At 34.9% G+C, this 15,284-nt stretch overlaps 2 protein-coding genes across 6 annotated transcripts; one reads left to right on the top strand and one right to left on the bottom strand.

The window, feature by feature from the left end:
* Positions 1 to 5,610: 5,610 nt before the first annotated feature.
* On the top strand, positions 5,611 to 9,922 carry LOC122090880 (serine--tRNA ligase-like). The gene is made up of 9 exons (XM_042660619.1): positions 5,611 to 6,023; positions 6,126 to 6,196; positions 6,303 to 6,464; positions 6,597 to 6,702; positions 7,246 to 7,439; positions 8,675 to 8,778; positions 8,862 to 9,045; positions 9,197 to 9,376; positions 9,554 to 9,922. The coding sequence occupies exons 1-9, from the start codon at positions 5,891 to 5,893 to the stop codon at positions 9,761 to 9,763; spliced, it is 1,344 nt and encodes a 447-aa protein (XP_042516553.1). The 5' UTR covers positions 5,611 to 5,890; the 3' UTR covers positions 9,764 to 9,922.
* Positions 9,923 to 10,868: 946 nt separating this feature from the next.
* On the bottom strand, positions 10,869 to 15,146 carry LOC122092440 (protein YIPF1 homolog). Of its 5 annotated transcripts, XR_006144130.1 has the most exons (7): positions 14,943 to 15,146; positions 14,748 to 14,787; positions 14,552 to 14,632; positions 13,624 to 13,816; positions 12,141 to 12,408; positions 11,347 to 11,682; positions 11,077 to 11,217 (listed from the first exon to the last, which is right to left on the bottom strand). XR_006144130.1 is itself a non-coding variant. In XM_042662759.1 (6 exons), the coding sequence occupies exons 1-6, from the start codon at positions 14,997 to 14,999 to the stop codon at positions 11,088 to 11,090; spliced, it is 744 nt and encodes a 247-aa protein (XP_042518693.1). In that variant the 5' UTR covers positions 15,000 to 15,146; the 3' UTR covers positions 10,869 to 11,087. The 5 variants fall into 5 exon arrangements, 4 of the variants coding, with proteins under 4 accessions (XP_042518693.1, XP_042518692.1, XP_042518695.1 ...); XM_042662759.1 differs by lacking the exon at positions 11,347 to 11,682 and having other exon boundaries at positions 10,869 to 11,192; XM_042662758.1 differs by lacking the exon at positions 11,347 to 11,682 and having other exon boundaries at positions 10,869 to 11,217; positions 14,943 to 15,142.
* Positions 15,147 to 15,284: the final 138 nt, after the last annotated feature.

Genomic DNA, 15,284 nt, shown 5'->3' with positions numbered 1-15,284 from the left:
TTCTATGATCCCTTTAATAGCTGGAACCCTAGTTTCCTGCTTTATAGAAAAAGACAACAAATGCATCATTCTTAATAGCGAATTATCTATAAATAAATTTGCAAATATTATTAAGTATCAAGTGCATCACACAAGAGAATATAATGTTAAAATATTTTTAAAAAAATGTATTTAAAATGGTTGTTATATTGTTTGGGTCATTGCCCAATAAAAATAAAGGAAAAGATTGTGCATGTTGGCATGGTCCTCAACATGTATCATCCTCTCCCTTCATTTTTTGGAAAATATTTTCTTACCCTCTTGTTTCTAATCCTGTGATTGGTGGATGTCTCTAACTTATTGAAAACTGGACATGTCCAACCCTAGTTTTTCCTAAAAATAAGCAATAGTGAAGATAGTGAAAATTTTCTTTCACATGTGGGATTAGAAGAATTCCTTTCCATTATTGATGCGACCATGTGCTGGGTCCCATCTCAAACTCTCACCACCTGTTGTTTGGTTGAAACTACCACTTCTCTTGGGCCCATGGGAAGGATTTGGTCCACATTAAATTATATTCTATCGGTTGGTTGACATTTGAAACTACTGTGACTTCGCTCAGTATTTGAATTTTGAGCACAGAATTGACAATGCAGATAGTCCAACTTTAAATATTGGAAAGGCACATTGCTGGTGAATCTTAAACTAATGTCCTTTGTGTCTATCTCTATCTTCCTTCCCAAGCTTAACTAGTATCAAGATCATTAGTCAACTTAATCCTAAATTTAGCAGTATCGAAATCATTAATTAGCTTACCCATACGCTTAGCAATTCTGACTTCCAAAGCTAGATGATGAGTGAATATATGATCTAATTACTCCATTTATCTAATACAACACGTTTAGATTTTTTTCACTTAACAAAACAAGACAGGTAAATATATAATTTATTAATGTTCTCACTAAGGATGCCAACTTATTTAAAATTATAAAACTTATAGGGACCTATTGTTCTTCATTCAATATCCAACTTCTCCCTAACAAATAAGCAATAATTTATATATATATATATATATACATATATACACTAGTAAAAATACACGTGTAAATGCACGTGGAGGCAGAAACTACTAATATGTAAATCTCCTATATCTGTAATGCAACTTTGGAATTTAAAATTCTTCAAGAAGGCCCATGAATTTTTCTACAAAATATAATAATTGTTTTGAGATAAAGATCAAATGGAATTGCTTAAATCTTTCTCTCTCTCTCTCTCTCTCTCTCTCTATATATATATATATATATATTCTCTATCCCACCCTCTCCAAAATAAATAAAAAATAAAAAATATATATATATGAGAAAATACAACAAGTGCATCATTCTTAATAATCAATCGTCAATAAATTTGAAATATTATAAGTCTCAAGTTTATCATACAAATATGTATAATGTGGACAAAATGGATGCTATATATTTAAAAATAAAGAAATATATAATGTCAGAGATTTTTGAAAAAATGCAATCAAAATGATTGTCAAATTATTTGGATCATTGACTAAAAAAAAACCCAACTTTGAATTATATTCAATTTAAGTTCTAATTTGGTTGTCATTTAGTGTTGAAATAAAAAAATATATAATGTCAGAGATTTTCGGAAAAATGCAATTAAAATGATTGCCAAATTATTTGGATCATTGACTAAAAAAAAACCAACTTTAAATTATATTCAATTTAAGTTCTAATTTGGTTGTCATTTAGTGTTGAAATAAATATATATATATATATATATATAATGTCAGAGATTTTCGGAAAAATGCAATTAAAATGATTGCCAAATTATTTGGATCATTGAAAAAAAAAAACCAACTTTGAATTATGTTCAATTTAAGTTCTAATTTGGTTGTCATTTACTGTTAAAATTTGAGCACAACATTGATATTTCTTGTTCATATATAGTGCTTTATAAAATAGTTCACATCTAAAATATAAATAATAAATTCTCCATGTTTTTAATAAAGATGATACCATGAAACTCATTGTCACATAAATCAAATTAAGTCACATAGATACTATGCAACTTGGACGAATAGAAAATTTTTAAAATCTTTTTCTATCTTGACCATTTTACATTCAAAACAAATGGAACCTTAAAAGAAATAATTCACAGACCCAATAAATCACTATAGATAAATTAAGAACACCAAGAATAAAGGATAAAAGCTATAAGCAATAAAAGCGTACCTTGTTCATTTATTTTTAATCATCCATTAAAACATTTATTCATTTATTTTTAATCACATGAACAGTTTCATTGTATTATTTATCCTCAATAATTAGGTTTTTAAACTTAATCATCTTCATTTATTAGTTTTTAAAATATAATCATCCTTAATTGATTAGGATTTCAAAATTAATCATCCCCAATCGTTATTAGTTTTAAAACCTGATAATCCTCTCTAATTGACTGGGGTTTTGATTATAGCTTTAAATCTAATTATCCTTAATTCCTCAATTAAATAAAAAAAAAAACTATAATCCATCACTCATAAATTTGATTAGAATTTTAATTAGGAATTTACCTAATCACTCATAATTTGTAAATTCAATTCAGAAACTTTAATCCTCCATTGCAAACTTGATTAGGGTTATAAACCTGATCTATGGAAGGTCTTACATACCGTTGAATGGGGTTAGTTACTGGAAGTGTAATAAAGCATCCTCCTCTCATCCCCATCTAATGATTGAAGGCATAACTGTGTATGTACCTAGCCATGCATATTTTATATTTTTATTTTTTATACATTTTATATTAAAATAAATAATAAAAATGAGATCCTATTTTGTAGGAAATTTTTCATTGCCTACTTTTTTATACGAAAGCCAATGGGAGCCTTCTGAAAATATATCAAATGTTGTGTATTGATATAAATATTATTAGTGGGGACTGCAAATGTTATACCATTGATATGAGTTTCTGTGTCAAATAAAGTTGAATGAGAATTTATGTAGTCAACCAAGAAACCCATGGATTAGAAATTCCCCAATTAGATAAACACTAACCAATTTTTAATAGATAAAATTTTATTTTTCTTTAATTTATCTAAGTAGATGACCCAAAAAAATGAGTATAGTCATTAATTGTGGTTGACCCAAGAAGTCCAGAGTGAGGAAGTGGTCCATCTATGGTTCTGTTTGTTTGGGCCTTATTAGAAAAATTGGTTTATATGAGAAGTGGTCAGTTTTCCTTCTTTCTTTCTCTCTTCCAATGATTGACACGAGTGAACTTCAAAAGCTGAAAATGTTAGTATATAACAATTTACTTAACTATGAAGCCATTTTCAATTAACATATTCTCATTTTTAATTTAAAATTACTTTCTTTCATTGACAGGCCAAGGGCTTAGTTATTTATTCTAGAAAAAAAAAAAATCCTTGAAATTGAAAAAGCAAAGGAATGCTTGCTAATGCAACATGTTTGAACGTTTTTATGACTAAATATTTCGTGTAAAATATTCATGACCAAGTAATTTATTTGCTTCTTCGTTAACTATGAAGAAAATGCTGACACAATGTTGTATTAGCATTCCCTTCCTAACTAAATTATCATCAGAATCAACTACAAGAGATGATAAAAATTATATAAGTTACAATTTTGACCTGTTGTTTTACACAGGTCAAAAACCTTGAAGACAAGCTCAAAGAAAGAGAATTTCAATTTTAATCCGATTCTATGATATTCAGGCGAAAGGTTATTGAAACTAAAGTTGACATTTGTAGTTTGATCAGCAAACAAAATCCTATAAAGTACTAGTTTTTGCCATATTACCCAAGTCAAGGAGCAAAACTTAGTGTTTGTACTCCTTCAGCAAAAGGTGGATGTTTTCTCAATCAATTTTTTTATTGATTTATAATTTTTGTAATAATTTACCTGAAAAATGGAGATTTTGATACCACATGTAGGCTCTAATATCAAATGTAGGATTTACCTGTCATTTAGTGTTGAATTTTGAGCACAACATTGACACTTCTTGATTATATATAGTGTTTTATAAATATTTTGAATCTAAAATATAAATAATAAATTCTCTATATTTTTAATAAAGATGGTACCATGAAACTCATTATCACATAAATAAAATTAAATCACATACATATTGTGCAACTTGAACGATTAGAAAATTTCTAAATTTTGTTTTTTTTCTATCTTGACTATTTTACACTCAAAACAAATGAAACTTTTACAGAAGTCTGGAAATGTGGCAAAAGATATTGGAATAATGCAATTTTTGCAATGGAATCTACAACACATTCACTCCTTGTTTGCTCATTTGTTAAAGCAGTATGATTTTAATCTCTCATTTCACTTAAAATATGATTCACATGGAATTGTGAAGAAAGTTTGAAGCAACAAGTGAATTTTTTCAAGCTCCAAATAATAATGGTAGTGAATTGGACCAAACATTACTGATGATTCTATAAGTTAATTGTGATGTTGTACTTGATAAGTGGAGGAAGAAAGGTTGAGTAGGTACTAGCTTTTTCAGCTGCAACATGTTTTTTTTATGCCCATGCCTAGCCATTTCATGTCTTGTTTGTAGATTCTTTTAGAGCCTTTTCGCCTCCTCACATCGAGGATTTTTTTTTGTTTTCCTTTTAAAAAAAAAAGAAAATCTCCATGTGATGAGGTGTAGAGTACGATAATGACCTGAGGACCTTAAAAGATAATAAATTATTAAAATTTTATTATTTATCAAAAAGAAAGAATGCTACCCACGAGCAAAAGTACATGTTTAGACATAGCAGGTGCAAAAAGACCATTCTACCCCCACATTGAAGATGCTCATGTGTGCCTCCCATTGGCCCAAGCATTGGTGTGTACCTATGGCAACAGGATAACATCCTCTTACCTTATTTATAATTAAAAAGAGAGAATGTTTCCTATCGGGGGCATAGCCTTTGCTAACACCCCTCTCTTTCTCTCTCAACCCCATGAAATGACTTCTCTATCGTTTAATGAATAAACCAGCAAGGGAACTCTAATGAGCTCTCATTTGCTTGCAAAACCTCGAAACATTTTCCCAAACAAAAAAATATATATATAAATAAAGAGAAAAAGTAGCCTAAAAGATAGCATGTCTCCTATCCCTAGATATAAAGAGTGGCAAAATAATTGCGGCACCCTTCATAGAAGGTGGAAATCCCACAAACCCCGTGCTAACGTCTACCTATGTCTAAGGAGGGAGAGAGTGAGAGAGATAGGCACTAGCATAGATTATTATTATTATTATTATTATTATTATTATTATTATTATTATTATTATTATTATTATTATGTTATGCCAATTACAGATCCACGAAGAAGTCAATAGGGCCCCATATCACACTTATTGAAAAGCAAGAAATTAGTACAAACTAAGGACTAATGCACTTAAGAGGAGTTGATCAAGTGACCAACCCTCAGACAGGTACTCCACTGATCACACTGCAAACTGTCAGGCCAAGGCCCAGGTATGAGCACTAGCATAGACTACGCAGCATTTTTTTCTCTAACAACGCTACGGAAAAGTATTTTCTTGCGGCCCACGGTCTCCTTTGTTTTTACTAGAATTGCAGCCCATGGTTACCGATTACATTCGCGGAACCCGCACCAGGGAGTTACTTGTACTACACGGGCACGGACTCCAGTTATGTTCGCAGAACCCGCACTAAGGCTTCTTCTCTATCTATTCCAGAAAACGTAGGAGCCGAAGCGGAGCGGGAGCGCTTACGCTTACGCAAAGCATCTGACGGTTCATCCCTTCAACGCGCTCTGATATTCGTGACAGAACCCTGAAACTAGGGTTTTGAGTGGCTTGTTCATTCACTCGCCCTGAATCGACACTTGATCACTGATCCATTGTTGAGCTGAAAATGTTGGACATCAATCTCTTTAGAGAAGACAAGGGTAAAAATCCCGAACGGATACGTGAATCTCAGCGTTGCCGATTTGCTAGCGTCGAGATTGTTGACGAGATCATTCGCCTGGATAAGGAATGGCGACAGCGTGAGTTTCGAACTGTAATTCGATCTTATCTTATCCTCACACATATATTTCTAGTTCTCAAGTGATTTGAGCTATTGGTTTTTGGTTGATTTTCTTGTACAGGTCAATATGAACTCGATAATCTGCGGAAAGACTTCAACAAGATCAATAAAGAAGTTGGTCGTCTTATAAGTGTGAGTTTATTTGATGGCTTATTGATTTCGTTTTTCACAGTTATCAGAATTGGGATTTGTAGTTCTTGGAGTTTTTTTTTTTTTTTTCACAGCTTTGGATCGTCAGGCTGGTGAAGATGCGACTGCAATGATAAAGACCACGGATGAGAACAAGCAGTCGGCGGCAAAGAAAGATGCTGAAGTTCAGGAGGCTCGAGCAGCTTTATATTCAAGGTTGGAGACCGTAGGGAACCTCGTACATGACTCGGTTCCCGTCAGTGATGATGAGGTATCATCTAGCCCTTCAATGCAGCTTGTGATTAATATTTTTATTCCTGGTCAAATGATCATTTATTTGAATTCAGATACTCATTTTTGCTTCGCTGCTTGTTCCCCAATCCCACCCTTCTTATATTTGTAGGCCAATAATCAAATAATTAGAACTTGGGGTGAGAACCGGATGGAGCCAAAACTGAGAAATCATGTTGAGCTTGTTGAGCTTCTTGGAATTGCAGATTTGAAGAAAGGTATATGCAACATCTTTTAAATTATTTCTAGATTTTGTCTTGCTTTCTTAGCAACTATAGTGTTTGTATTGTTAGAGCAGAAAGGGTGCCTGGTGTGTCTTTGAACAGAAACTTGTTGGTTTCATAGTTTTATTCTCCTTTGTTGTTGTGAATTAACCTAAGCATTTGTGAAACTCCTTGTCAGATAGATTCCACCCAATTAGTCAAAACCCCCGTAATCCTCCATTGGGAATCATTGATACAGCCAAAGCTTGTCGCCCCCAGCACAGAAGGATCGGACCTTTGATCTTTGATTAATATCCTCTTTCCTTGGTTTGGGTTGCATATATTTCATTTCCTTTTCTTCGCTCCAGCATATAGAATCCTTTGACTAAATAGCAATCCCTAATTAAGCTGGATGTTAAGATTCATTTTAGACCATGATTGGAATAGACTTTCTATGTTTTATTGTCAAAACGATTGTTCACCCCCTACCTTGCCCACATCCTGAGGGGTAAAAGGAAAAGGATTGCTTAATATATGAAATATGCTGTATGTATATAGGCGCTGATGTAGCCGGAGGAAGAGGTTTCTACTTGAAAGGAGATGGTGTTCTTCTTAATCAGGCATTGATAAACTTTGGACTTCAATTCTTGGGAAAGCGGAATTATACACCACTGCAAACTCCATTCTTTATGAAAAAAGATGTCATGGCAAAATGTGCTCAGTTAGCTCAGTTTGATGAAGAACTCTACAAGGTAACACTATTTTAGCTTGTCATACTTTGATCTATTGGAGCATAGTTGTCTCATTTTTACTTGGTTGAAAGCAACACATGGACACACCCAACTGATGCATTCAAGTGGGAAAATCTGTCATAACCTGAACCTAAACCTGAACTTGAATTTGTTATAGTTAGTGCTGAGTTTCATTCCGTGGGGCATAGTGCATGTTTACTTTTAGTTGTTCTCTTTCTTGGGGCTGCTTAGAATCTTAAAACCATGAAACCTTTAGTTATATAATAATTTTTTTTATGGTAATTGAATGATTGTTTATGTTTGTGATTATTATTACTATTACTTTGTATACTCGACGAGTCCCTCGATCCCTTGCAGAGAGAGAAAATTGTAGAAACGCAACCCTAAAACGATGCAGAAGATAATGGAAAAACAAGAATAAGCAATGCACGTAGATTTACGAGGTTCGGCAAGATTTCCTACGTCCCCGGTGAGATGAGATTCTGCTTCACTATCAATGGAGAATAAGATTACAACGCTCGTCTCTCACACCTCTCAGTATTGCTTGCATTACAGAGAAAGAAATCATCGCTACAAATATATAGCGAAAACCCCTAATCAGAAAAGTACACAACTGGCCTCAAATAAAAAATTCGAGCGACCGTCGTCCTGCCTGTTGAGGCGTTGCACCAGTACTCCGTGGATTAAACTGTGACGGAATACAAAACATCATACACCAACAAGAATGTCATTAAATATATATATATATATATGTACCATTTTGCCTTACCCTATGTGGTTAGCATTTTTTGGGTCTTTCAACTTTTAGGCCAGGGCTACCCCACAGCAATTACCGGTCAGCTGATTGGAACTTGAATTATCTAGAAATTCTGTAAAAGTGAAAAAAAAGCTATCAAGTTCTAATGTAGAAGTGAAGGCATATTGTACTAAATTATAAAGTATTCATGCAAAAGTTGAATTGTTGATGCCACATACATTTTGAACTGCTTGAGTCATGAAAACTTTGAAGGGGCACAACCAAAAAGTCAGCTTGATATGCTGTTTGTAGTCTGTGCAAATCATTCTGATTTTCTGCTTATTCTACCCAATTCAGCATATTAGATTTTACTTATGGCACAGAATCAGATGCCCCGGAAGAATCACTTATATTAGAGAAAAGGCTTATACCACATGCCTCAAATTGTTCAAAGTATTTTTGCTTGCAAGTTGCAACTGACATGGTTAATGTTCCACAGGTGACTGGTGAGGGAGATGATAAGTATCTGATTGCTACAGCTGAACAGCCACTCTGTTCTTATCATCAGGATGATTGGATTCATCCTTCCCAACTACCCATAAGGTTGTAACTTTTACTATGCCTACTGTTGTTCAATGACATGTAAGAAATGGTGATTGCTAAAAAATATTGGGGTATTTTTCCAGATATGCTGGTTATTCGACTTGCTTCCGTAAAGAAGCTGGCTCTCATGGTCGAGATACTCTGGGTATTTTCCGAGTCCATCAATTTGAAAAAGTGGAGCAGTTTTGCATTACCAGTCCAATTGGCAATGAGTCATGGGATATGCATGAGGAAATGATCAAGAACTCGGAGGACTTCTACAAGGAGGTATTGAAATCTTGCTTGAAAACTCAAAAAGAAGGAAGACTTGTTTTATTATCTGTTCTTCGTTTATTATTCTTTACTCAGTTTCTCTGTTGAAATGGTTGCCAGATTTACATTTTGTGAAGTTGACTGATGTTATCATTCTCTATTTCAGTTAAATATCCCCTATCAAATCGTGGCTATTGTTTCTGGAGCCTTAAATGATGCAGCTGCTAAAAAGTATGATTTGGAGGGTTGGTACCCTGCATCCCAAACATACAGAGAGCTGGTGTCCTGTTCAAACTGTACAGACTACCAGTCTAGAAGATTAGAGATTCGATTTGGGCAAAAGAAGGTATTGTCTTGCTACATGTTTTTATAATTAGTAGGCTGCCTTAAGAACCTTTAACAAAGAATGCAACATGGCAAAATTCAGGCATTACATCACTGAGAGGAAGCTATTGTCTGTATCTGAATGTTCACTAGTTAATAAAACCGAATGTTCACTAGTTATTATCGGTTTTATTGACAGAGTAACGAGCAGTTAAAGCAATATGTTCACCTGTTGAACTCAACACTCACAGCAACAGAGAGGACCATTTGCTGCATCCTTGAGAATTATCAGAAGGAAGATGGTGTTTATATTCCAGAAGCCTTACAGCCCTACATGGGTGGCAGGAAGGAAATTCTTTTCCAAACTAGCCCAACTCCAGAAGCTAAAGGAAAGAAGTCAAAAGCCTAACCCTCCCTCCCTCCAGTTGATGCTTAAAATCTGAAATTGAAACAAAATACCCACCTAAATTATTTGAGAAGTAATTGGTGAGTGTTTTTGCTGTAACCCAACACTGATAAAGTTTGAATGGACTTATTGATTGATAATTCTTTACGGGTCTCATTGTTACATTGGTGACTTGCTTCATATCATGTCTGAATATTTTTCTCTTGGTCATTTGTCTGAACTATAACCATTTGAGTAGAGATTTTTGCGTTCTGTGAGACCACTCCCCTGATGGAGGTCATCAGGATAGCTAACTCAATCTTTAATTAAGCTTAGTTTCTTGCCAATTCCCGGTGAAAGCCGCAATGCTTGTAGAAGTTCCTTTTTACGCACATTTTATCTGGAGACAGACGAGCCTAACAGAAAGGGAAACATCTACTAGCTCAATACAAATATGCATGCCTCCGGCTGAGTTGGCCTCTATCGCAGTTTAATAGGCAGGTTTTCATCTAAACCTTCAATAGTCAAAGTTTGTTTAAAAAATTAGACTTCTCATCCCACAATTAATTAATTAATTTTTTTTTTTTTTTAAAACTCACATTTAGTGATTACATAGAACATTCAAAGATCAAAGCCTCATCTGCAGGTTGGATTAGTGAGCAGGAGAGCAACGAGGTTGGGCATACATTGTTCTACAGGTTAAGCAAAATTTAGCTTGCCTTGTTGACAATGGTCAAACATGATTATATAAATTCTCTTCTAAAACTACCCAGCAAACTAATCATTCTACTAGCAGGGTTTCACGGCACTGATAAGAAGCAAAAGATTTGGCGCTGGATGTGCCTTTTTTAACATTAAAAAACATTTAGAACATCCACTTGGCATCCTATCAACCGCCACCAGAACAAATCAGATTCTATCTTGTTCTGCAAGTAAGCTCATACATAACTGTATTCACAATATGCAGAATTGACTACCACTCTGGCTATGAAATTTTAAGAATATGATAACTGCCCAAGTAAGAGAAGCAGCATCAGTGTATCAAAAAGGGCGAAAATGATAATAGAAAAGGAAATCAAATCAAGACTTTTGTGTTGAAGCTGCCAAGGAACAAACTCCCCCATAAGGATTCAAAAGAATATTCAGCCATTGAATTTACAGTCAAGAATAAAAGAATACAAGTTATGTATTTCATTGTAAAAGGGTCAACGAGCCCAAAAACTTCTATATGCTCTACAATTGGTTCATAACATGGATAAATTCCGACTGTCTTACACAGTAACAGTGAACAAATAGAGCTTCAGAACAACAGCCAGAGCCAGCTGCAATAGAAATATCCCAGTCACAATCAATAACCACCTTTCTCCAGTAGACATGATGTGAGCACGGAGATTAAGAGCAACAAACGTCGCTGACATGAACCCTGCAACACCTGTAACTGCCCACCTGAACACTTCCATAGGTACCACAGATAGACACTACAATCAAATAAGAGAATTTTAGCAGGTAAAGCCAAGGTGAGGTAGTATATGCTTCAGTGAAACCATTAATATTTAACAGAAAATATTAAGCAAGACGGAAGGGGTATTGATATGAGCACACTATACCCCTCATAGTGAGAAGACAATAACAAGCATCCTCACATAATCAAAAAGTTTCATCATTCAAGGAACTTCAGCCCTTTCAAAGCACAACTTTTTTTTTCGTAGAAGGGTTCTGCCCCATTTGCCACTGCCCAGCGTAAGCTTAAATATAGAAAAAGATCAGGAGAGGATGAGAGCCATGATGGCAGAGCCAGAACTGAACCAATCTAATCCAGACCATGCTAGCACAGACAAATGAGGAGCCTTATCCTTAAATCTTCATATCGCAACTATTTGCACATTCATGGTGAACTACCCCATCTCAAATTGAGAAAAAGGGGGAAATTTGCCCTGACCTCCCTGATCAAAAGGATAATAATGAACCTTACTGCTATGGAATAATAAATAGGACTGAAGAGAATAAAATCATCTATACCTCCCTTTCTTCACAGTTGTGCTGAAAGCTGTTAATTATTGAAGAGAAGAAAATTTATCTCTCTTGGTTCACTAGTATGCAAATTTTTTTACCAACACTCAAAACATCTGATCCCATGTAAGCCAAGAGGTGGTACTCTATGTAGTTTGGCATAGAATGGAAATCCGTACATGAAAGTAAAATTGGAATTCAAAAAAATTACTTTTAAAACACCCATTAACACAACAATTGCAGCATGGAATTGAAAGTGAATTATTTTACTTCTATTCAAAGTCATAATGAATCAATTCAAAATAGGGACTTTTAGGATTAAGGTAAACCCCACCCTTAAAAAAAAAAAAAAAAACTTTATGAAATGAGTAGAACTCCAACATGAACTTACCGAGGCAGGAATGAAGACAAATAGGGAGTAACCATATAGACAAAATAGCTGGGAGAGGCCAGATGGAGCCGAGAAGTATTTTAGGATGATATACAAGCCAAGTGGGACAATGGTGACATAGCCATAAAACAAACCAGCGGACCATGTCACCAGATTTATGTCATACTCCCATTCTTTATTCTGCAGTTTGTGTGCCAGGTACGTGACAAATGTGCCAATGGATGCTGCTACAAATATTAAGGTGGTACAAATCCAAAATGGCCCATACCTGCTCCCATTCACAGTCAAAATTTAGACGTTAAAAAAGGGGGGGGGGGAAGAAATGAAATGAGAATGAAAAAAGACATAAAAGCAAGACAGATGTTTAAGAATTTGCAAACAAAGCAAAGGAAAAAAAAATTGAAGAATCATATATTTTAACTAGATCACATAAATAGTTAAGAACAAATTTAAAAAAAAATAAAAGGAAGTCTATTTTCCTCATCTTGATATCCACGAAACTTGAATATATTCATCAATTCCACCAAGTCTCACATTAGTGGGATATGATAACAGATCATTTCAGAATCCAAGCAGAAAAGAAAACTGCACCCTAAAGAAGATTAGCCTCATTTTTTTTTCCCTTCTTTTTTTTTTAAAATAGAATTTTATTTCAAATTTTTGGTGGAATCTCACAAGTCATAAACAAAATAGTAGTTGAGAATCCAGATTGATGAATGAGGAATAGGTATTTGTGAATTAGGTTTGTTTTCTGATCCGAACTTGCTTGTTAACTTTTTCTCATTAAGAGTATGGAACCATTTGTGAATTTGATTCAATGTGAAAGTGCCTTCCTTGGTCACTGTTTTCTTATTATTTTCTTCCCTATTGTTTTCCTTTTCTGCTGCAGGAGCATCTCTAGCTTCAAAAATGTAGTTTCTTCTTTCAGAAAATCCACATTCAATCATATTTACAACCTTCACTTGCATCACCATGCCAACCAGTTTGACCAGCTGCCCTGGATTTTAAAACACTGAATATTGAACATGTAATAGCAGTTTACCACAGAAAAAGGGAGGAACTATATACGAGTAGTTAAACAAGCAACCAAGGGGAATATATTTGAAATACTCGGTTGCTTGTATTAGAAGGGAAGAAGACATTGCGATTTATTATGATCTGTTACAGTAGATCTACTAGAAAGCTGGTTCACTATCTTCAGTCTACATCAATTGTTTCATTCAGGCATTCAGCTATGTGAAGAAGTCCTAAAGTTGCTTCTGTCATAATCGAAGGAAAGGTTGATGGAGATACTTGAGGTTATTCTAAAATAGGAGGCAGAATGCATGCATAACAGCAGCAGGATTCTTAAATGTCTACAAACAGTAAGATAGAGCTAGTATCATCTTATCATCTACAAGAAGTACTAATGGCCTGCTAATCTTATAGTCGACACATTGATTACATAATTAGAATATATGCCAGAATATGAATAACAACTTACAAGTCTGGTTTGCTAGCAGTCTTTTCAGAAAAGCTTCCCTTAAATGGAAAAAGTGAGTCCTTAATCCTCTCTAATACATCTGAAGTGTCTACATCAAAGTATGGTTTGTAAGCAGCAACCGTGAATCCTCGAAACCAGCCACTAGACTCAGGTTCATCAGATCCACTCCCATTCACTGGTTTGGAGAAAGTGTCTGCAACAATTCAACATAACTTCTAGTAGCAGAAAGTCACAGAGAGTAAGTTGGAAAGAAAGAATGCTAGCCACTAATGATTCAAATGATGCAGTTGACTAACTCTAATAACCACGTAAATTATCACTAAATGGAAAGAAGTTTGGGAACGAAAGATAGCATATGTTCCACCATACAGATGCTATCTTCAAAATTGTGGAACAGCTACCATCTTCAAAATTAACACTTTCGTAAGGGAAAGGAAAAAGAAGTACTTTCAGGAGAAAGTTTTCAATTTACCAGACAATAATGCATTTGGGAATGGAGAAAAGCAACTTCAAAACTTAAGGAGAATCAGCATAATTAAAGTTGTTTATGACTTGCTCTATGCAGATTATGAACAAGCTCCCAGATATTCCAGTTAAAAAATTTAATAATTCAATAGCACCCATTCCTTCAAAAGTATTTTACTATTTAATCTCATATTTCTCTATCTCAACGACTTCTGCATAAAAAACATATGCTGATTTCACAACTCCCACCATTCGTAATAAGCAGCCAAGGGTAGTCAACAAGAAGTACCATCCGTTTCGTGTTTATTCTCAAGTCACTCGAGGAAAATCAAAACATTAAAATTGAGATTTCTCAATTCGATCCGCACAGGATCCGCATTTCTAAGAAACCAATAAATCGAGGAATAATCAAGCACGTTATTAAGACGAACATAAATTGAAGTAATCAATAAGAAACGCGTACCATCAGCATCGCGCGGGGGACGAAAGCCACCGGAGATCTTTCCTTGAGCTTGAGAAGGTGCAACTGTCTGAAGATTCGACTCTGCAAGCATAACCCATCAACCAAATTAATACAAACCAGAATAAAAGTAAATGAAATTCACGATACGAAATTAGATAACTAATAAAAGCTCATTCAAAACAAAAAAATATTTAACCTGCAAATTTAACAGTCACATGACCAGGATCTGAAGCCGCCTGAAAATTGAGAACACGGGGGATTGAGATCTCAAATTTTTGAAAAAGAACATCGATGAGAGAATGGGGGAGGGTTAAATCTGGATCGGAAACAATGGAAGATAGAACAAAGATGAAAGAGAAGAGAGGCGGAAAGAGAGATCGGAACTGCTTACAGGCACGGATCCGGAGACCTTCTGGTTGTCGAGACTGGTGTAGCCGCTCGACATCATCTTTTCACGAATGGAAATCGCGGGAAAGTCAACACTGTTTCTCTCGGAAGGATCTCTCCCTCTGGTGGGACGAGGGTCGATCTTCCTTGGAGTTCACTGAGCATTTTATACTTCTCTGGACGACCCGACCTGGTTTCTGATTGGGAGTTACTGAGTTAGCGCGTTATGAATTATAACCTATGGATCCAGTTCTACCAGATCACCACAACTCCTTGGTCCTTACCATAGGGTGGTAAGGATTTTTCCTGTCATCAGTCATCACTTCACTCCAAAGTGGTGAAGTGA

The sequence above is a fragment of the Macadamia integrifolia genome, chromosome 10 (genome assembly GCF_013358625.1).
Source record: "Macadamia integrifolia cultivar HAES 741 chromosome 10, SCU_Mint_v3, whole genome shotgun sequence".
Taxonomy (NCBI): domain Eukaryota; kingdom Viridiplantae; phylum Streptophyta; class Magnoliopsida; order Proteales; family Proteaceae; genus Macadamia; species Macadamia integrifolia.
Note: the sequence above shows the minus strand (reverse complement) of the source record. Positions and strands in the feature narration are given on the sequence as shown.